At 34.6% G+C, this 23,885-nt stretch overlaps 1 protein-coding gene across 1 annotated transcript in view; it reads left to right on the top strand.

Moving 5' to 3' along the window:
* Parp8 (poly(ADP-ribose) polymerase family member 8) overlaps positions 1 to 23,885 on the top strand; it is a 177,573-nt gene that overhangs the window by 124,879 nt on the left and 28,809 nt on the right. The window contains exons 9-13 of the mRNA XM_015497364.2: positions 6,943 to 7,009; positions 11,869 to 11,994; positions 12,489 to 13,053; positions 14,823 to 14,873; positions 14,979 to 15,074. Of these exons, the coding sequence (XP_015352850.2) occupies positions 11,873 to 11,994; positions 12,489 to 13,053; positions 14,823 to 14,873; positions 14,979 to 15,074 (834 nt within the window). The 5' untranslated portion in view covers positions 6,943 to 7,009; positions 11,869 to 11,872. The remainder of the gene's footprint in view (positions 1 to 6,942; positions 7,010 to 11,868; positions 11,995 to 12,488; positions 13,054 to 14,822; positions 14,874 to 14,978; positions 15,075 to 23,885) is intronic.

Here is a 23,885-nt window from a genome sequence, read left to right as displayed (position 1 = left end):
TTTTTTTTTTTTTTTTTTTTTTTGGTATTGGGGATTGATCCCATGGGTGCTTAACCATTGAGCCACATTCTCAAGCCCTTTATATTTTATTTAGAAACAGGGTCTTTCTGAGTTGCATAAGGCCTTGCTAAGTTGCTGAGGCTGACTTTGAACTCACAGTCCTCCTGCCTCGGCCTCCTGAGTTGCTGGGATTGCAGGCATATGCCACTCTGCCTCGCTGGTATTTGGATTTTGGATGTTTCTACATATTTTTCGCCATGTGGCACTTTAGTGATTTACGATGTGCCCATTTTATTTCATGGTGGTTAAAATCTTTCATGTTGGGGTCTAGGGCTGTAGCTCAGTGGCAGAGCAATTGTCTAGCATGTGTGAAACACCGGGTTCAATCCTTAGCACTGCATAAAAATAAATAAATAAAATAATTTTAAAAAGAATTGCTATTTAAAAAAAAGTTTTCTTGTCTCAACTTTTTATCTTCCATTTAGAATTATAAATGAAATCCAGTCAATCTCTACTCACGAAAATCCCATCTGTGTACGATGAAAATGTCACTTATTTTATTTACATAATCTTGAATTTTAGAGGTTTTACTTCACAATATCACTTTAAAGGTTTTTTTTTACACTTCCATAGTTTTACAAGCATTTTAGCAATCACTTGACTTCATATTTAATTATTTTGATTGTTTAACACTACTTTTTTAGTATCACAAAATATCCATCCTTTTTTTTAATCTCCTGATTTACTTATATATTGAGCAATTTGTAAATTAAGGAAACCTGAGAGTTTGTTTTTTCATGCCTGACATTTTTGTTTTGTGAGACGAACTTTACCAAGTATAATTTGTGGTTCCTCCCAAAAAGGGGAAAAATGCTTTAGAAACTTCTATGGTTCATGTTTTCATGTGTATTTGGACTATTATTTGCTAGTCCTAACATATGTATGTTGCGAGTAGTGCTATTAATAATTACTCAGAGGTGGATTGTCTTTAAATGCAAGCCTATATTTGATCACACAATCATCAAATATAAACAATTAATGCAAAAAGTGTTTGTGTGTGGGAGCACCTCAACTAGCATTCAATGCATACTAATGAACACTATAAACAGATAAACAATTCTAAGGCAACAGGAGCCCCCCAAAACCTCTGATGCCACGTGACTTTTCTTAGCCAAAGAGCAGACATTGTTCTTCTCTGGTGTTTCTCTCCAGCCAATGGCTGGATGTCAGGGAATAGTGGAGTCAGTTAGGAACAGACAGCAAGGCAGCCAGTCTCACTGATGTCCTTGGAGAAAACTCTTCAATGTGGCAGGACAAGCAATTTAAATACAATTCCAAGTTGGTGTTGTATGGTGGTGATTGGTTACACCTAGTGAAAGTCAGTGTTCATTGGTTATGTCCAGTGAGGTGATTTTCTTTGTTCATGTCCATTGTGCTGTGCTCCCTACTGATTGTAACCAGTCATTGCTAAGCATGTCTATGGCTAGTGCCCCTTACACCTCTTTATCAAATGCAAGCAGTTCAATGGCTGCTGTTTCTTATGGCCACCAACTTACTGAGTCCCAGCATGTCCCAGCATGTCTATGGCAGATACTCCTTACAATGTAGATTGGTTCTAATATCTTGGACTTCCATGTTGTTTATCATTTCTTTCATTTCTTCATCCTTTTTGTCTGAGTACTTCATAAGTTTTCTTGCAGTCTATTTTTTACTTCACCAAGTAATTTTTTTACATGATTCAGTCTTTTTTTTTTTAATGTTTTTTTTTCTTCTTCTTTTAAACTATTTTTAAAACTGTAGATGAACCCTTATTTGATGTATTTATATGCGGGGCTGAGGATCGAACCCAGGGCCTCATACATGCTAGGCAAGCGTTCCAACACTGAGCCATGACTCCAGCCGCATGATTCAGTCTTGAACTTAATGTTCCCATTGTTTTTAATTTGGTCAGTTTCTGCTCATTCCACATTATACCCTTTTTATCATTAATTGCTTTCATTTTATTTTATTTAATCATTTTAAATCTTTTGAACATTAATCAATAATTTAGCATATTATTCATATAGAATGGTAATTTGTTTTCCAGTTGAAGGTACACTTTTTTCAGAAATTAATGTGTTTTGTGTATGGCTTTTTTTCCGTTAACAAGAAGAAATTGAACTTTCCTGTGTTCATATATGAATATACAACCAGTGAAACTCCCCTTCATGTACAATCACAAGAATGGGATCCTAATTAGAATAAGTTATACTCCATGTATATATAATAGTCAAAATGTTCTCTACTGTAAAAAATAAATAAATGTATAAATAATAAATAAATAAATAAATGTTCTCTACAGTAAAAAATTAAAAAAAGAGGAAATTGAAAGAATTCTACTCTTAGTCTACATTAGATTCAGTACTTCTGAGATCTGACAGCTAGTGGGGGTGGACAGGGAACACTTGTGCCCTGGCTCCCTAAGACACCTCTTTACAGCCCTGTGCACCTATCCTCCAGCCCTGCACATCTTGCTGCTAACGGCTGCTCATTTTTTCCGTAAAATATCTGTAATCACTCATCCTTGGAAGAAGAGGTATGGGCTTGAGAGTTCTCTTTCTTCTCCCCACCTTTTTGGTGTGAACCCCTGTGGGAGTACAGTGGCTATCTACTTGGCCTGGAAGCTAGATAAACTTTGATGTGTAATTTGTGCTTCATTGTTATGCACAGGATAGTTGAAGCTGGGACTTTACCTTAGTTTGTACTCTTGCTGAACTTTCCCTCTTTGTTCTTGAATTCCTCACATCCCTTTATTGGTTTCTTCTGTGAGCAGTTTTAAGACATTTGATCAGTTGACAGGACAGGGGTCAATATCTGTTGAAGGAAGCCCTGTCAGGCCTGCTCTTTGCTCCCTAGACAGCCATCCTCCAGCTCCTTGGAGCATGTTCGGTGTCGTGGTTCATTAGCCCTCTTAATTTTGAGATATGTTGGTGGTTGTTTGCCATTAACTTCCTCTTCTATGGAGTAGGGAGTTTAGGACTAGCCATTTAATGTCCCTGAAGATTGGTTCCATCTGCTCTCTTTGTAGTGAAATTTGTTGGCAGTTTCATGCATGGAATGGAATTATTCCAAATTTCTGGTCTTTTTTGGTGGTTTTCTCCACTTTTTTTTTAAGCACTAGTTAAATTGGAGCTTGTTCGTCAGTATTTACTTACATCCATCTCACTAGTAAATACCTTAAAAGGTTATTTTTTTTTACTTGTTGATAATTTGAGGGAAAAGGCATGATTAAAAATGGGCAGTAATGCGTAATATAGGAGTACATTTACAGATAATGTTACTGAAAAGGAACATATAATTTATTACTCCAGAAGAAATAGTTAGGTTTTATCATAGTTTATAATTTTGATTATTGTAAGCAAATAAAAAGGACTGTTTTGCAATGTGCCTTTGAAGGTATTAGCATTTATAGTAAAATAAACTTGTAAAACATGTGTGACTAATCCAAGATCCAGATTGACCTTAACAGTTGTTTTTGAAAATCACTTATTCCTGCATTTTGGAAATGTGTGTATGAATAGCATTGATTTGAACTGTAGTACATGGTTAAGGCTAATAAGACAATATATGTGAAAGACGAAGAAAGATGAGAATTGGAGAAATGCATGTCTTTTTCCACTTTGAAATAAATGTTTTTTTATTGTTTATAGGGAAATATACTTTAAGCAAAGACATGATTTGTTATGATTTTTATGATACAATATATATCTATAAATGTATGTGTGTATATTTCAGAATTGCTGATGTGTAAGTCCAGTTTCAGGTCTAAAGGATAAGCCTGCTTTAACTTTAACTTTTTTTTTTTTTTTAAATGTGAAAATTTATTTTCAATACATTCTGTCAAGTTTTTATTTCGTTGCCACCTAAATGAACCCTGTGGAGAATTTGATTGTATTTGAGGTAAAAAATTTGGGAAGAATAAACATTTCTAAAGTTTCAAAGTTTTATTCTCCCAGAAATGTTTGTTGTTGTTTCTAGTTTTATATATTAGTACTGTCCTGTATGTTTAGGAAGGGACTGCTTAGGTCATTCATTTTCAAAGTTTGTTCCCTAGTACTTGTTTTCCTAACCAGACTTTTTTAGTCCAGTGTATTTCCCAGTTATCATTACTGGTTTTTAGGTAACTCTTAATTTTAAAAAAGATTGTTAAAATTATCTTTTTAAGTATACAGAAACAAAGATAGTGTCCATTTTTCTTTTACATTCTGTGTCTTTCTCTGATGTAGTTAATTATAGTTAATTGCATTAATTTTACTAGCAATATGCGTTTTATCACTTGATCTTCAAATTTTGGGGGGAAGGGTACCAGGGATTGAACTCAGGCACTCAATCACTGAGCCATACTCCCAGACAAGGTCTCACTGAGGTGCTTAGAGCCTTGCTTTTGCTGAGGTTGGCTTTGAACCCTCATCCTCCTGCCTCGGCCTCCCAAGCTGCTGGGATTATAGGCATGGGCCACCACACCTGGCATAATATTTTATTCTTACTAACTGAGTAATATATGTCCCAGAAAATTTTACCATTTTGACCAAATAATGATACTTATTTTCTAATCTGTCATGCCTATTATGATTAAATTTTATTGTCTATATTACTAATTTGTTGGAATAATTAATGTATTCTGGATAAAATACTTGTGTCTGTTATTATGCTTTTTCTATCTCAAATAATTTTCTCCAGTGACAGTTTGGGTGCTTCTAGCATGTTTTGGAGTTTCCTACCTTTTTCAAGTTAGTTTCCCTTCCTTCTTTTCTCAGTCACTTTTTCTTTCTGTGAAAAGATTGTGTCTTCTTAAAATTTATAGGGAGAGTACAATGTGGTCATATTTTGTGAGTTTTCAATTGGATTAGAGTTTTGAATTTCAATAACCCTGCATTTGGAGCAGTGGTTTGGAATGATGTCTACTTTATTCACCACTCCTTGTATAAGATTTAGACTATTCTTAGGAAAGAAACTGATGGCTTGGTAATACTGAGACAACATTTTCTCTGATTAATGCTGTGTTTGCACCGCAGAGTACTGGCCAACACAGGGAGCGAGGCATTTTGCAGATGCCATTTTGATTTCTGTGTGAATTTTTTTTTTTTTTTTTTTTTTTATCCCTGTCCCAACCCTTACAGTGATTGGCACTGTTGGAGCACCCATTTCATGTCATCCTTTTGTTTGTGTACTGGCTTCCAACCCCTTATACCTACCCAAGGCACCATTCCAGCAGTTCTCATTTTGTTTCCTGTGCTACTCATATCTTTTTTCACCTAGAAGATTCCTACTGTCAAACAAATTTATTTCACCTTAAAACAGAACCCACTTGCACTGAAATCCTTCTTCAGTTGGTACCCTACTGCTGTTTCTCTTGGCTGTTATAGTTTCATCATTAGTTGTCTCTGTTAGGTAACTTCATTTCCATGTCTTTTTTCTTCCCTCAACTCCAACCAGACGACATTTTTTTGTTACCACCATTTTACAAATGCTGCTCTTGTCACTGTATCCAGAGACTTCAGTATTGCTAAATGGCCCCATCACCAGTTTTAAGTCTTTGTTGTAATTGAGTAGCATTTGTTAATGGTTGCTCACCCCGTCCTTGACAGGCTTTTGTGAATTTGTGTTCAGAGCAGCAGCACTCTGGAGTTTTCTATTCTAATGTCCCTTCCTCTGCAGCTTTTTTTTTTTCCTCATGCAGCCTCTGCATGCTCCTGGATGCAGAGGTTGCTCCTCCATCTAAATTCAATGAGTAGCTTCTCCTCTAGCATCATGTCTTTAATTACCTTTATACTCTGGCTATTTTGAGTTTTTTTTTTTTTTTTAAGTATATTTCATTCACCGGAGTGCCTAAATGCTGGCCTTTACTGTCCAGTTGCCTTTGTTTCCACTTGAGTGTAAAAAGCATCTCAAACTTAAAATGTTGAAGATCAAATAACCAAATTTATCACCTCTTGAAATTTGTTCCACCTGCAGTTTTTCATATACCAGGAATTTCTAAATTTCATCCTGCTCAGAATCTTTGGTTTTGCCATTGACTCCTGTGTTTCCCACATCTAAGATCTAACCCAGTGAAATCTGTCCTAGAAAGTATGAATCCAAAGTGTTCATCCTCTCCACTGATCCAAGCCACCATAGCTCTTGTCTCTGCAGTAAGTTCTTGAGCCATTTTTCTACTTCTTTTGCCCTTTGATTAAGAGATCCCATAAATCTCTATCCATAGTCCTCTGCCTCCATCTCCTAAAATGCGACTTGTCCATTTCTGTCTCTGCAGATCTCCAGTTGTGTCTGTTTTCTTATGCATTTTTTGTCTGTCTCCTCCCACTGCATTGCAGGCTTTCCCAGGGCAGGATACATGAACACTCTTTTATTCTTTCATCTATTGTTACTGATACAATGGGCACCTGATAAATACTCAAAACCAGTGAATAAAAATCGTTGAGAAAACTTTTTTTGAGTGGAGTTGCTAATTTCAAGAAATAGCTATTTATAAAGAAATATATAAATATATGGTAAAAATATGAATCATATGAGACGATATATAGTAAAAAATAAGTCTCATGCTTTGGCCTCTTATTGTTTTTTCTAAAAGTATATTGTATGTCTATGCAAACGATGTCTGTCTTCCACTTACGAATTTGTACACTAACTTTTCTATGTTTCTACTTAAGCTATTGTTTTAGAGATTATTTTCCATAGTTGCACATGATTTACATCCATGTACATTTATATTAATAATGGTCCAAAATGATCTCATGTGCATGTACACACACACATATATATGCACACATATACATAATGTAAATAGCAATATATAGAACTGCATGCATACTGTTTTTAACTTCATGTATATGCATGCATATCCTGGCTGATGATTGAGTTTTAATTCAGTACTTGATTGTAATTTTTTTTTTTTCTTTCTAGTGCCCACTGTTGATGTCTTTCAGATTTCCACAAAAGAGCGATTTGGATTGGGACATCAACTAAAAAAGTAAGTCTGCAAAAGAATAATAAAAAGGAATTTCTATTCAAGAGAATTCTCATGTTGTTCATTTTCAGCGTCTTACTCAGTAAGATCTGTTTGAAGTGATTACCTTAGGAAAGGAAATCATCCTGATGCTAAGTGGTGCTTCCATAGTTTTGTTAGCAGAGCTCTCTGTCAGTCGGTCCAGGCCTATCTGTTTGCCAGCCCGGATCCACTATGTTTCTTCCAGTATCCTGCAGTTTATAACCAGGAAGGCTGGCCCATGTAGACACAGAGTCTGGTGGTGTCTTTAACCTCACCAACAAAGGGAGCAAGGAGCCTAAGGTGGGAATGTTTACTGCCCTGGTTTCTTCCCCAGGCAGTCACCTTGAGCTGCCTAGTCTTTCAACAGCAGCTTCCTGTTTGGCTCCAGGATGCAGCATTTGCCTGACTGTCCTTACCAGGTCTGTTGGTTGTTTTCACTGCCATCTTCTTGGGACTTGGAGGAGTAATAGAAAAGCAGTCTCTGGCCCTGGGATACTGTACTAATCCTTTCCTAATCCTCTCCCTTACCTACAGCTGTGAAACATTCCTTCTTGAAACTAAGCTCTTTATTTCCCAGTTGAATCTTGACTAGTACAGTGACAGTTTATATGTTATAAATTAATTTGTTTATTCAATAATATAATATGCATGTAGTTAATTTGCATAGACATTCTTGAATATGTTCTTATTATATATAGTCACTAAGATTTTGACACAGATCTAAAGTAGAAATAAATGGGAGTAGGTTTTGAGCACCAGGAAAAGATGAGTGAAGCTCTTGTGTTTGACTTCATAGAATCTCATTGAGGCTTAATGATAATTTTTTCATTGTTTAACACCAATTTCGTTTTGTTTTCTGATTTTTATGTCTAACTTTAAAATTAAAACTCTTAAAACAACAACAACAACAAAAACCCAACTCTGATACAGCCCAAAACAAGGGCAACAGAAAGAGTTATGTCTTTGAGCAGAACCATAGTGGTCTTCAGTTCTTCCTAAAGTGGAGTGATTATTGGTATGAGCTGAGGCAGAGGCCTGGGGGCCTGTCAGTTTATGATTTTGCTTGCTATGGTTTCCCCTGAAGGTAATAATGATGCTGTCCATGTGCTCCCCTTTGTTGAACTTCCACAGGGGGAAATGTGGCTTCTTCCTCAGACAGTCTTGATGAGCCAGCCTTTCTTAAGAGGATGTGAAATACCCGTGTTGAACTAAGGGCATTTTTATTGTATTTATTAACTTTCAATTTTAAAAAAGTTGACAGGTAACACTATTTATTTACAATATGAAGTAAAGGTACACATTATGATGGCTAAATCTAAATAATTCACAATGCATTTGCATTTTTCTAGAATGATTTTTAATTACCTTTATTAACATGTGTAAACATGAAAATTATACATATTAATAGTGTGTGATATTTTGATATATGTATACATTATATAATATTTAAATATATCTCTCTGAAACAGTTATGTCTTAATGGCAAAACATTCAAAATTTTTTCATGTAGATTTTTTTAATATATATATTTTTAGTTGTCAATGGACTTACTTATTTGTTTATTTATATACAGTGCTGAGGATTGAGCCCAGGATCTCACATATGCTAGGCAAGCATTCTACCACTGAGCCATAACTCCAGCCCCTCTTGTAGACTTTTTGAAATATATAGTACACAAATGTTGTTTGTAGTTACCCTGTTGCACAATTGCACACTAGAACTTCTTATTCTTACTTAATTCTAACTTAGAGCTGTTGACCAACCCTACCCATCCCTACTTTCCAACTCTCCTAGCCTCTGCTAACCACCATCTGCTCTCAGAATCTCTGAGATCAAGAGTTTTAGACTCTACCTGTTCGTGACATCACATAGTACTTGTCTTTCTATGCCTGTCTTATTTCACTTCATATAATGATCTCCAGTTTTATGCAAGATGTTGCAATTGACATGATGTTATTATATTTTTTAAAAGACAGAATAGTTTTCCTTTGTATAGACCACATTTAAATGGGCCTGGGGGAAACTCTTGTAAATCCCCATTGCTGAGTTTAAATATGTACAAGTATAGAATTAGATAGCAAATCCTTAATGTTTAGAAGTCTGCATCTCTGAAACTAAAGTCAATTTACAATGTATGTTCAGCACATTATATTATGCAGTATTCTCTTATAAGGACTCACAGGAGACATTCTCAGTTTTCTATTCTAGGATTAGGTATGATTTTCCAGTCCCATTGGTTTTATTGGATCAGTTGGATTTTGTTTTCTGCTATTGAGTCTATGTTCCACATGTCTTGGAGCGTTCATGGAACCTGCTCCACATGGGGAGGTGCCACACATTTTGGCACAGTTTTTTTTTTCTTTCTGTGATTTTTCTCCTCATCAAATTCCCTCCCTTTTTATGCTATTCTATTTTACCTGCTTTTCTCTAATGTGCTTTTCTAATACAAAAGAACTTTATTTTTTTGTTAAAAGTAAAATGGAGGTGACCAAAAATAAGAATTATAAAAGCCCAGAGGTCCAGGAATAAATGACTTTCTCCCCTTCATAACTTCTGAGTACATCAGATGGGCTCAGAAAAAGAAGTTGTGGATATAATACACCTTTTTTTTTTTTTAGAGAGAGAGAGAATTTTTTAATATTTATTTTTCAGTGGACACAACATCTTTATTTTATTTTTATGTGGTGCTGAGGAGCGAACCCAGCGCCCCGTGCATGCCAGGTGAGTGCATTACCACTTGAGCCACATCCCCAGCCCCCGTAATACAACTTTTAACAACCTGGTAGAATAGGTACTAGGTTTTATTAATGTTCCCATTAAAATGATTATTTGATAAATTTGCTTTATTTTTTAAAGATTGATTTTAGGTTGAAAATTTGATATTATAAATCATGTTTAGTCTGACACAAGTTTAAGTTTCCTTAACTGGGTTTTCAACTTAAATGCCAATCAAAGCTACATACTCAACATATAAATTCATGCTGTTAATTCAATATGATGGATATTGCTTTGTTGAAATTCACCTCTCATGAGAATAGTACTGACTGCTCTTAAACACAGATTTTTTGACTTCAGCATGATGTTGCCCAAGTGTACTGACTTTTTTCCTGGGACCCATGTTCCCAAAGCTGGTCATAATGTTACCGCTGTTTACCGGTGACCAGTCCTGCTTCTCCACATGTTGAAGTTTGAACATTAGAGAAGCACACCGAGGCAAGCATATGAAGCAGGGTTTATTTAAAAAGGGGTAACACAGACTTCTCCCACGAGGGAGAAGGGGGCCACAGCTGGTAACATGGTATCCCCAGAAGCCAGGTGTTCTGCCCTTTTTATATGTCCTAGGCTTTCTTTGTTCTCTTTTTTTCCCCCCTCCTCTTTCTTCTTTCTGTATATGTGACTAGGACCAGGAACTGCATGGTGGGGTGGCCAAAAGGTGAGAAATAGGTGGGCTGAAGGGGGAAGGGCAGGATGGAGTAGACAAGGACACATTAACAACCTTATGGCTCCCTGTAGAGAAGGGAAATTTTTGGGACAGGTTACCTTGGCAACAGGTTGGAGCAGGGGCAGGTTCTTGATAAAATCTCTCAGGGGACAGTCTCCAACTTCCCAGACTCACTCAAAATTGTCCTCCTAGACCTGTCCTGATTCAATTTACCTATCTACACTGACTGCCTAATTCTGGCTTCAATAACATTGCTTGTCACCTGATTCAAATGTATGCTTTACCTTGAAATGGTTTTTCTCTTTTATCATAAGCACGTGGCAACTGTAGAAATTCTTGGTGCCAGCACATTAGTAAACCCAGACTCAGGTGTGGATACTTAGATCTTTTAGTGGTTCTCTATGTGAGAAGGTGGTCATTATGCCAAAAGGGTTTGTAGATATACTTCTTGTTACCACTGTTGTTAAGTGACTTCTAACAAAACAGTTCATTTCTGTTGCATCCCAGAAAAACTAGGAATTTGAATTCCCGACGTGCATCAAATTAAAAAAAAAAGAATTCTGATTTTAGGTCTTAGAGTCGCCCTTCATCATGCTAAAGTAACATGAAAATAAGAAAATTTTAGCCATTTTATCCTGTTTAGTTTTGTTAGGAAGTACTTCCTGGCATTCTTACGGGATGGTGCATAAGGACAGGGATTATTTTATAGGAGGAAAAGAATCTACATCTGCTTGCTACAAAGGCTATTGTCGCTGGAGAGTTTTTGTTCTTTACAGGGAGAAATGATCCTAATGATGCTATTACACTTAAGTCCTGCTGAAATTTTGGGTGGAAAAAACTTGAAGTGTAGAATAAAATTTCCCCTTTTTCTTGAACTCTAAAGGCAAATTTTCTGCGAATTTGCCATTAAGTTATCATTCCTTGCAGTTTTACTCTTTTTCTCACCACTTATTCTACTTGAGGACCCAGAATAATTCCATGTGTTCTTTCATTTCCTTGAAGAAAATTAAAGAAGGAAATTAAGTAAAAGAAATTGGCTTTACTTAATCAGATTTTTTTTCCACTTAAGCTAAAGTTGCTGATCCTGAAGACTGTTCCCATTTTTTTTTTATTCTTCCATCAGCCAATCAGTCATTTGGATTGTTAAATCATAGCAATAATATAATTTAATTGTTTTAATAATGAGTAATTATTGTCAATTATTATGGTATAGTCACAGTATCATCCTGGTAATTTGCTATATAATTCTTTCATATATATGAGAAATCTTATATGATTCTAATTAGCACCTATTGATTACAGAATGCTTTTCCTTTGATCATCATCTTCTCAATAACTATAGAATATGAATTTAAAGTATCTCAGAATTGTGATAACAGAATTATCTTTTAATTGACAGAATCATGCAGACATTTGTTACACAGCAGTGGAAACTGAGCAAAGAAAAGTCCAATTGCCTACACAATAAAAAGCTATCAGAGAAGAAAGTGAAGTCTCCCCTGCATTTATTTTCTACCTTGCGCAGGTTGGTAATAGGCATCTTTGTTGCCTTGTTAGATAATGAGCTTGTGATAGTCAGTTGTTATTCAGTTTAAAGCATTCTTTTTATGATCTTGGCATCTGTTTATTTTCTTCATTCAAAGACATTCAAAGAAATGTCTACGTTACACCTGTTTCATAGAATGCTTAGATATTCACATATGTGTTTAGAGTTTAATTTCATGTTGATTAAACTTAAATTTTTTGTTTCCTAATCACATAACTCCTTATCCAAATTTTCCCTATTGGACTTTGGAGTAGGTAGGAAGGAGAAAAGTTGTAGGATCTTCTTTAGCTTTTCAGGAAAAATGTGATCACCCACAGGTATCTTTATGTGATTTTTAAATGGGTAGGCTATACTTAAATGAGGTGGTAACTATGCACAACAGTGGGGTGCAGTTTGAGCATGGCAAGATTTCTCTCTCCATGGTCCCTTGAACCCATGAGTTTACCTGTATTAATTGTTGTTTCATTTCAAAGGTCGCCAAGTTATCCTCCCCCTGGTTGTGGCAAAAGCAAATCCAAACTGAAATCTGAGCAAGATGGAATCTCCAAAACACACAAACTACTACGGAGGACTTGTTCCAGCACAGTCAAGGCTGAGGACGTGTGTGCTGCAAAGTCCCACAGGACCTTTGGTCGCTCCCTGTCCAGCGACCCCAGGGCTGAGCAGGCGATGACAACAGTTAAATCGCACAAACTCTTGAACCGTCCCTGCACTGCAGCTGTGAAGCAAGAGGACTGCCTCACTCTAAAGTCCCATAAATTATTGACTCGATCTTGTTCTGGAGACCCACGATGTGAGCACAACACCAACTTGAAGCCCCACAAACTGTTAAGTAGGTCTTACTCCAGCAATCTCCGAATGGAAGAGCTGTATGGACTTAAAAACCACAAATTGCTCAGCAAGTCTTACTCCAGCGTCCCCAAGTCATCCAAAACTGAGCTTTTCAAGGAACCTAATGCAGAGGGCAGGAGGCTCTCTCTTACCTCAGGGCTTATTGGTATCTTAACACCATCTTCATCTTCATCTTCCCAGCCTGCTGTGCGTAAATATTTTCATCTTTAGTTCTTAACTGTTATGTAAGGGGCAGTGGAATTTTTCCTCCATAACATCTGGTGGAGGGAAGAACTGAGAATGGTGGATTTTATTTTAAAAATTTGTTATTTTCTTTTCTATTTGGATGTTGTTCTTGCACCAGACATTTACAGCTGGTACCTGAAAAGTTAGTTTTAAATCTGAAAAAAAGCGATGTAGTTATTGATTTGAGGTCCATTTCAAATTCCTGCCATACTAGTGAATGCTACTAAAAGGAAGTCAGTTGAATTCCTGAAACTTTTCCTTTTAAGAAAGCCTATAATTTGAGTGTTTTATTAAGTATGTTTATTTGATCTCTGCCTTTTTCCACGTGGAACACCATATTTGTCTTATAACTAGATTAAGAATAATCTTCTTTCAGTTAAGATGGGAACTTTTGCACATGAAGGATGCCACTGATAGTGAGAAGCAATATGGACAAGTATATATCCCAGAGCCTCTCTTGAAGATGATCTTAATGTTCACATTATACTAAAACTCTTCTGGTGGTCCTGGAGCCAGGAGATGACTATAGTAATAATTTAATTTCTTTGGGTGGTGCTTTAAACAAAATTTACCTCATAAATTATGGCCATTAAAGCTCATTTCAGATAAAAAATTAGATTATATTATTTACATTCTCAAAACAGTCGGTTAAAAACTTTTGTTTGCTTTTTCTAGATAATGTTCACACATATGTTGGGAGATGCATGTTTAGCTATGACCAATAATATGAATACATCTAGCCATAAAGGAAGTTGATAAAAATAAGATACTATTTTCAGAAAGTTACTCTTCTGTAGACTTAGTTCTAAAGTCAAACTATATATTATGCTGTAAAGTTATAAATTTGTGTATGTTGATAATTTTCTGTGAACATCCTAAAAGCCCATTTCTATTCAAAGATAAGTTTTGACAACCTGGAGAAAGTGATGTTGAATAATTACATAGCTAAATATTTCCCATGGCAGTTTTTTCCAAGAAAAATAATTTCAGATATTCTGTGAAAGAAATGTATAAATGTTCTTCTATATGGCTGTGTATATAGTTTAGTGATGTGCCACATTCAATAGCTGTTTAATATTTCCTTAGAGGAATAATTGTATCTGAGTATAAAATAAGATTGAAATGTCCTAATTAGGAGCTATGAGCTTTTGCTGAAAAGTAATAGAGACAATTATGTGTGTGTGTGTGTGTGTGTGTGTGTGGTGCTGGGGATTAAATCCATGGCCTTGTACATGCAAGGCAAGCACTCTACCGACTGAGGTATATCCCCAGCCCCTGAGGCAATGTTTTTTTTTTTTTGTTTGTTTGTTTAATATTTTTTATAGTTGTAGATGGCCCTAATACCTTTGTTTGTTTGTTTGTTTGTTTTAATGTGGTACCAAGGATCAAACCAGTGCCTCACGTATGCTAGGCAAGCGCTCTACCACTGAGCCACAATCCTGGCTCAGCAATGGATTTTTGATCATGCAAACATCCCAGTCATTTTTAGTAGAATATCAAAATTAATGCTACTATTTAGCTTAGGTAAAGATTGCAGTAGTAATGGCAGAAAGGATATTATAATAGAACAAAGAATTTATAAAATCTTGATTGCATAATCAATGACAGTATTTCATGTGATCTTCTAAAGATCACTTCTGTATTAAAAGAAAGCTAAAAGGTAAAAGGCTATAATTCATGCATTTTCCCAATTAAAAAATTACTTGGTTCTTTTACTTTGTTTTTTATAGCCAAATGGTGCAAAATGCATTCCAATACGAGACCGTGGCTTCCTAGTGCAGGTATGAGTCAAGACTCTATCTGTTGTGGAAATATTTTAGTCCTTACTGGGCTTTGAAAACATTTATGAACACCGCTGAATTATTTCTTTCTGTTGTTTTATTCAGACAATTGAGTTTGCTGAACAACGGATCCCCGTATTGAATGAGTACTGTGTGGTTTGTGATGAGCCACATGTGTTTCAAAATGGCCCCATGCTTAGGGTAAGTTCTTGCTGGTAGAGTATCAGTATTGGCTTAGAATATAAATGAAAAATGTTGAAATGTAAAAATAAATAAGTAATGTACCTTATGTTAAATATTTTCTTGAGCAAATTAGTTAACATACTGAGTGGTATAATTTACAAAAATGATTAGTATTATTTCTGAAGGGAGTCTGTGAAAGAGCAAGTAGTTTGGTATTGGGAAAATGTTTCTTATGTGTCTTTTATCTGTCTATCCATTTGTACTTATCTATCCTGATGTTAAGTGTTAGATATTGTAGACTTAATAAATACTGTTTATAAGGTCAAATAACAAGGATACTTAGACAGTAATTATTAAAAATTCTACAATTTAAGATGCTTACTTTAAGGAGGAGACTGTATGCCCTATGTTGGTTAGGAGAGGTACACAGTAGCAGTAGGAGAATCAAAAGAAAGATTTCCAAAAATTGCCAACTTGACACATTTGGGACATTATCAAGGGAACACGGTAGTAATGATCACTGTACATCTGTGCATTTTGGGGGAGAATTGTTTAGTTTAAAAATTTTTTTCCAGTTTTTTCTGATAAACTTCATATAACATTTAAATCACTGAAGTATACAATTAAGTGGTTTTAAATGTACTCATGATGTTGTGCAACAATCAATACCAATTCCTGGACATTTCTTTACCATAACTATTGGCTGTCATTCTCTACCCTCATTCCATGGCAACTACTAATCTACTTTTTGTTACTTCTCAATATTTGGTATAAATGTAGTCATACAATATGTGACCTTTCATCTTGTGCTTCTTTCACTTAGTATCATGATTTCACTTTTCATTCTTGTAGCATGCCTCAGTACACTTCACTCCTTTTTATGGCAGAATATTCCATTATGGATATACCATATTTGATTATTCATTCATCAGTTGATGGAATTGCTGAGACATGTTAAATTGTAATTAATGTGTGTGTGTGTGGGGGGGTACTTCAGCTCAAACTCAGGTTTGCACATGGTAGGCAAGCACTCTAGCGGTAGGCTGTATCCCCAGCCATTTTTATTTTGAGACAGGGTCTTCCTAACTTACCCAGACTGGTCTTGAACCTGTGATCCTCCTTCCTCAGTGCGCCTAGTAGCTGGAATTACAGATATGCACTACCACCCTGGGCTTGTTTAACATTTTGTGGAATGGATAAGCTGTATCATTTTATATTCCCACTAGTAATGTACGACATTTCAGTTTCTCCACTTCTGGTTATTCTCTTTTTAAAAAATCATAGTCATCTTAGTGATGTAAAGCAGTAGTTCATTGTAGTTTTGACAAGCACTTCTCTAAGAACTAATGATTTTTTCTTGTGCTTAGTGACCATTTGTATGACTTTATAGAGAAATGTGTATTCAAATTCTTTTTCCCATTTTTAAATTGGATTATTTTTATTTTTATTGGTGAGTGCTGAGTTAAATATTTTGAATTCTAAATTTTTATTGTTCGATCTTTATCATGTATATGATTTGAAAATATTTTCTCATGCTCCATGGGCTATCCTTTCATTTTCTTGGTAGTGTCTTTTGACACAGATTTTTATATTTTGAGAGTGTCTAATGTATCACAGTTTTTCTTTAGTTATATGGGTTTCTAATAGTATGTCTAAGGAACCATTGCACAGCTCAAAGTCACAGGATTTACAGTTAATATTTTATTATAAGGTTTTTATGTATAATTCACTGATCCTTTTTGAGTTAATTTTCAGTATGTGGTGTGAGGCTGGGGTTCACATTCATTCTTGCAGGTAGATAACCAAATGTTTCTTTTCCTATTTGTTGAAGAGACTGCTTCTGTACTGAATGATCTTGGCACCCTTGTTGAAAATATTTGAACTTAGATGTACTGGTTTATTTCTGGACTCTGAATTATGTTTTCACTGGTCTTTATATCTAAGACTGTACTACTCTGTCTTGATTAATGTAGCTTTGTAGTAATATTGAAATCCAGAAGTATGAATTCTTTTTGATCTCCTTTAATAGGATTATTTTGACTGTTTGGGGTCCTTTGCATTTTCTTACCAATTGTGTGGTCAACTCGTCTTTTTCTGCTAGTAAAGGCAGTTAGAATTTTTATAGATTTGCACTGGATTCCTAGATTAATTTGATTGTAAACTGAATGTTTATGTACCCTCATAGTTTGATTATGTCATGAGAGTGGAGCCTCCATAAATAGGATTAGTCCTTTTCTAAAAGAAAGCACATGGAGCCCATATCCCTATACCATATGAGGACACAGCAAGCTCTGTCAGTGGTCTTATGGTGAACCAGGAAGTCGGCTCTCATCAGACACTGAATCTGCTCACACCTTGGTTTTGGATTTTCCAGCATTCAAAACCACAATAAATAAATATTTGCTACTCAATCTAAAATATTTTATTAATAAACAGTTTGAGTGAATTAAGGCACAGTCTTAAATTAAGCTATCCAATCTATTACCTCAGGATGTCTTTCCATTTATTCAGGTAATTCAAAATTTCTTTCAGTGCTATTTTGTAGTATTTCAGTATTCTATTGCACTGTTTCGATAAGCTTAAAATTATTTATATATTTTTATTTTTATATTTATTTTTATATTACTGTAAATAGAAGTATATTATTTTCTTTTTGTGTTATTTTTTGTTACTATGTAGAGATACAAGTGACTTTGGCATGTTAAGTTGGCATTCTACAAGTTTGCTGAACCTTAATTTATTAGTTCCAGTAAGTTATTTTTGGATTCTTTAGTGTTTCTCTATACATCATCATCTTATCTGTAAAATAGAGACAGTTTAACTTTTTCTTTTCCAATCAGGATTCTTTGTATTACTTCTGCTAATCCAGTTGTCCTGGCTGGAACCTTCAATACCAGACTGATTAGAAGTGGAAAGAGCAGAAAGTCCTTGTGATTCAGGGGGAAAGTTTTTAATCTCTCCCTGTTGTGGATTTTTCCTAGATGTACTTTATCAGATTAAGAAATTCCCTTCTAGTCCTATTTGGTTGAATGTTTTTTAATCATCAGAGTTTTTTTTTTTTTTTAATGTTGTTATTATTTTTTCCCATGTCTTTTGACATGATCATGTTGAGTTTGGCTTTTCTTAATGTATGGTATGAGACTTTTTGTTTGTTTCTGTTTTTATTTCTATATATTGAATTTTTATTTCTGGGTTGAATCCCAATTGGTCATGTGATATAATTTTTATATGCTGCTATAGTCAGTTTGTAGCTGTATTCATTTGGTATACTGTTACATTATTTACTTTTTTTTTGTAATATTTTTGTCTCTTTTCTGGTTGAGATATGTCAGATGTGTATTAATTCTTTTAAATATATGGTAGCATAATATATGAGTAGAGTTGTTTTTAGTATTTGTCTTCTTTTTTTTTTTTTTACATACAGCAATACTAATGTCTATTTTATTCTGCTGCCCTTCCTATTCCCCTTCCCCTAGTATTTGTCTTCTTTTTTTAAAAAAAATATTTTTAGTTGTAGGTGGACACAATACCTTTAATTAATTAATTATTATTTTTTTTTTTATGTGGTACTGAGGATTAAACCCAGTGCTTCACACATGTTAGGCAAGCCTCTACCACTGAGCTACAACCCTAGCCCTCTTATTATCTTCTTGATATCAGTGGAGTTTTTGTGGTATTCTTTGCTTGATTCTGGATGATGAAGATTTGTCATTTCTGTGTTAGTTAGCTTTCTATCCATCACTATAAGAAACTATCTGAAATAATCAAACTATAAAAAGAACAGGATTATTTTGGCTGAGCTTTGGATGTCTCAGCTGGCCCCAAGGATTTGTTTGGCCCTAGGTTGGGGCAACCCATCATGCCAATAGCATGTGGTGGAGCAAAACTAGTCACCTCATTGCCAGGAAGCAAAAGAGAGAGAGAGAGAGAGAGAGAGAGAGAGAGAGAGAGAGAGAGCAGTGGTTTGGGTTCCTGAGTCTTCTTCAAGGGCACACCCCAAGGACCTAAAGACTCCTACTAGGCCTCACCTCTGAAAGGTTCAACCATCTCTCAAAGCACTTCCCTTGCTACCACTTGGTTAACTCAAGGCTCTTTCGGGGACCTTCACATCTAAATCAGAGTTCTCTCTTTGTTTTTCAAGCTAGGAGCTTATTGATTTTATGTATCTTTTAAAAAACAGACTCTTGTTTTCTTAATTTTTTCTCTATGGTTTCTTTTGATCTCATTTTTTTTTCCTTTGCAGTCTTTATTGAAAGTAGGAATATGATAATTTCATATTATTATTGTTGAGGTGTCTGTTTCCATTTTGGGTTCATTCAGTATTTCTTTCATGTATTTTGGGGTGAAGGGAGTCTTTTGTTAGGAGCAGATATTTATAATGTTACATGTTCTTTATGTTTCCATTGCTTTTCTCATAAGTTTTGTCCCTGAGTTTTGTTTGATATAAGACAAAACTTTTCAATGATTATTATTAAATGGAATATCTTTATCCATGATTTTTTTTTAAAAAAAATGTATTTTTGTCTTTGAAACAAAAGTCTCTTTTTGAGGGTTGGGGCTGTGCCTCAGTGGCAGAGTGCTTGCCTTGCACATATAAGGCACTGAGTTTGATCCTTAGCACCACATAAAAATAAACAAATAAAATAAAGACATGTTATCCATCTACAACTACAAAAAAAAATTTAAAAATTTAAAAAGTCTCTTGTTGATACCAAATCGTTGTATACTGTTCCTTTATGCATTTTGCTAATCTAATCTCTGTATTTAAAAGATATTATTAATAAGGAAAGACTTCTGCCATTTTGCTATTCCTTTTCTGTGTCAATTATATCCATTTTATTCTGCTTTCTCTTCACTGTTGCCCTTTTTTTGTATACTAAACAGATATTTTTCTAGTATATCATTTTAATTCCTGGCAGATAATTTCTGATGTATTTCCATAATAATAATCGTCCTAAGGATTAGGATAGACATTTTAATTTTTAAAATTCCAGTTTGGATTACTATCACCGAGATTTTAATAATATATAAAAAACTTTATTCCAAAATAGCTTCAGTGCCCCTCCCTTACACTGCAATGGATAAAGAGAAAAACTACATCTTTTATATTGGGTGTTCATCAACATCTATAATCATTGCTTTATGCTATTGCCTTTAATCTGGATAAGAAAAATCCAAATGTTAAAAAGTAAGAAACACACTGTGTGCAGTCTTATGTACCTGTATGGTTACCTTTACCCCTGCTTTTCATTTCTTTCTGTGCACTCTCCAGGTTCTTTGCATTTCCTCCAAAAGAACTCCGTTTGTTTCCCGTGCGAAGTCTCTTCCAATGATGCACTCTCCATTTTGATCTGAGGATATTTTAATTTCTCCTTAATTGTTTGAATGATAATTGTGCTGGACATAAGATTCTTGGTTGATAGGTCCTCTGCACTGTGAGCAGATTTGAAGTGCTCCTCTCTATAGCACTTTGAATTTGTCATCCTACTGCCATCTTTGTTAAATTGAGGATCCCTTATGTGTATTGAGTTATTTCTCTCACTGCTTTTAGGATCTGTTGTTTGTCTTTGGTTTTTATTATATTTCACTATATTTTGAGTTCCTTGGATTTCTTGGCATTTTTCATTAATTCGAGGTTTTTTGTTTTGTTTGTTTGTTTTAAATAACACCATGTATCTTCAGATATTCTTTCTGCATCTTTTCTCTCCTCTTGCCTTCTGGGACTTCCAAATCTGTAATTTTGTATGTGGTAGTGTCCATTAGGTCTTTTAGGGTTTATTTACTTTTCTTAATGAATTTTTATTGCTGTTAATTTATAATAGCTGACCTACCTTCAAGTACATGATCCTTCTTTCTGCCTGCTTAGATTGGCTTTTAAGTCTTTCCATAATTTTTTCTTTCTCTTCATTTTAGTTACTATGCTCTCTAGTTCAAGAATTTCTTTGTGGTTGTGTTTTGGTGAATTCTATGTGTTGCTACTCTGTGGGGGATATTTCTTTCCTTTTTTTTTCTAAATTAATTAATAATTTTTTTGTTTGTTTGTTGCCTTTAGCTCTTTGATCCTTTCATAAATAGCTAATATAAAGTGTTAGCATAGTAAGTTAAATATCTATGCTTTCTCTGTTACCCTTTTTCTCTCTCTTCTTTTAAATATTTATTTTAGTTATCAGTGGACCTTTACTTATTTATATGTATTGGTGAGAATCAAATCTAGTGCCTCACACATGCGAAGCAAGCACTCTACCACTGAGCTATGACCCCAGCCCTACCCTTTCTCTTAATTACCTTTTTCCTACATGTTACTTTCTTATTTCTTTGCATTTGTCATTTTTTTTATCAAAAACTTGACATTTTGACTATGATAATAGAGCTACTTTCGAATCAGATCTCTGCTGTCCTAAAGATTTATTTTGTTGTAATTTCTTGTGTAAATTTTTTTTTTTTTCCAAATTATTTATGGTCTTGTTTGGCCCTTCAAGTTTTGTTCATTTAGTGGTCAGCTAATTGTTGAAGCACACCAAAAACCTCTTTCAGTTATTGTCAAGGGGCTCTGTGGGTAATGTCAGGGTATATATGAGATTCTAGTCCAGTTATTCTCAATATGTTTGAGTGTGTCTGTCACTTACTTGAGGAACGGAAATCCTGCTGAAACAAAGTCACTTGAGAAACCTGACAGTCTATATTTTTGTGTATCTTCCTTGCTGTGGCCTTTAGACTGCTCTTAATAACTAAGGCTTTTATTTTCTAAATGAAGTTAATAACACTCAGTAGTCATTTGGTCACAGTTTGAGGCATGCCCATGAAAACCTGTGAGAAACTGAGCAGGGGATAAACCAGAGTAGGTAGATCTTCTTATATTTAGGTCTCACTTTTGAACAGTGAATGAAAAAGTACATCCTACTAACACCCTCTCTCCCCTCCAATTTGTGGAACTTATAATTTCAGATTCTGAAACAGAAGCTAAATAATCATGCCCAGAAACTTGTAGTTCAAAAACATGATTTTTAAACATACCTAACTGAAACCTTTTAAAATAAATTATATTTTAAGGACACATATAAAATTCTCTGTGCTTTTAAATGGTACATAATGAAAATATATTATGTTTATGTTGACAGTGGAGGGATTTGCCCTGGTTTTGTTGTCTAAATTATATGAATTAATTGTTTCAAGACAATATAATAATACATTAATAGCAAATTATACTTTACAAATTCATTCTAGTAGATATATGGTAAACTAAAAAAATGAATTAGTAAATAATAACACACACTTAGTTACATGTAGGCATAAATAAATTTGTATGAAAGTATTGTAATAAAACTCATCATTACACTTACCTGGTAATAGTTATTTAGTGATGGTGCTGTTTTGAGTTAGGATTAGTGCTTTCTGTGTAAATAATGTCAGTGGAGGTATGAAGGTTGGTGTGGTCAGAGGATAATCGTTTCAAGGCAGAGAAGGCCTGTCCACAGTGTAAGTACTTAAGTTTCACTAAGGAAAAATGATTCAGTTTTTCATCCTCGAACAGGATGCCCCTTCTGGGAGCAGACATCTAATCTTGATCACCTAGTGTTATTTGAGAATTTTCTTTTCGTGTGCCATCTTGTGTTGACATTTTGAACTCTCAAATGTGAATAAACAAGAAAGGATTGCTACTATAAAAAAAGTAAATAAATATGGAAATATTTCTTTGAAAAATAAAGTAATTTTCATCTTACTTTTTGAATATTTCTTGAACTTTCTAATCCAAGTAAGTAAAACATAGAACTGCTAATTAAAATTTCAAGACATGTTTACTTATCGTGGTGTTGGTGTGTTAATAAATTAATGACAACTTTATTATCTCTGTAGTTGGCTATATTAAAAAAATGAAAAGAAATTTATTTTCATAAGAATGTGATGTATACTTCTACCTTCAGCAGGTTTTCTAGTATGCCTAATTTTTGCCTGATCACCTCTTTCCAATTTATAGTAACAGGATATTACAAGAAACGAGCCTTACACATTTGGGTCTGGGAAGGAGTGCTACTTTCACACAAAAACATACAAAAAAGAACACGAATGTCCATAATGTGATAATGTCATCATTTTATTATAAGATTGCAGCTTCATTACTTCAAATAATGGACCACTTGGCAAGTTTATGTGATTTGGAACTATAGAGGTTAGAACATAAACAGGTCTCTGAGGGGATTAAACAGATGAAAGCATTATAGGAAGCCCTGAAAAGTAAAGAATAGGGATGTCTTAGTGAAATTGCTAAAAATCATAAGAGACCAAGTCAGAATACTCTTGAATACCCAGGATTGGCAATAATGTGTTATGACAGAGATATGTAAAACCAGCTGTGTCTATTAAAATTTCCCCCATGTCCTTGAAATTTTTTTGTGTTAACTTTATTTTTTTAAGAGTAACTGTCACAGCCTTCTTTTTAATTTTTTTTTTTTTTTTGTAGTTGTAGATGGACAGAATGCCTTTGCTTATTTTTATGTGGTGCTAAGGATCAAACCCAGTGCCTTACACATGCTAGGCAAGTGCTATGCCTCTGAGCTACAGCCTCCGCCCTTGTGTTAACTTTTAAAAAATTAACTATAAATCTACTATAGTGATGTATTATATTTCAGTAAAAGAAATAATTTGGTGCTGAAGTTTCTATTGTTATATTCTCTGGAATGTATGTGTGTACATATTTATATACACATGTGTTATCATACACACATATATTTAGACATATATTTTAATGATCACAAAGTATAGTTGATTGTCCAATGTTCAAAAGAAACTAATCATTATTCATGTCACTAATTAAGCATTACCTTGATATTC

Source organism: Marmota marmota, unplaced genomic scaffold (assembly GCF_001458135.2).
Source record: "Marmota marmota marmota unplaced genomic scaffold, marMar, whole genome shotgun sequence".
NCBI lineage: Eukaryota > Metazoa > Chordata > Mammalia > Rodentia > Sciuridae > Marmota > Marmota marmota.
The sequence above is the reverse complement of the archived record's forward strand: the minus strand, read 5'-3'. Positions and strand labels throughout refer to the sequence as shown.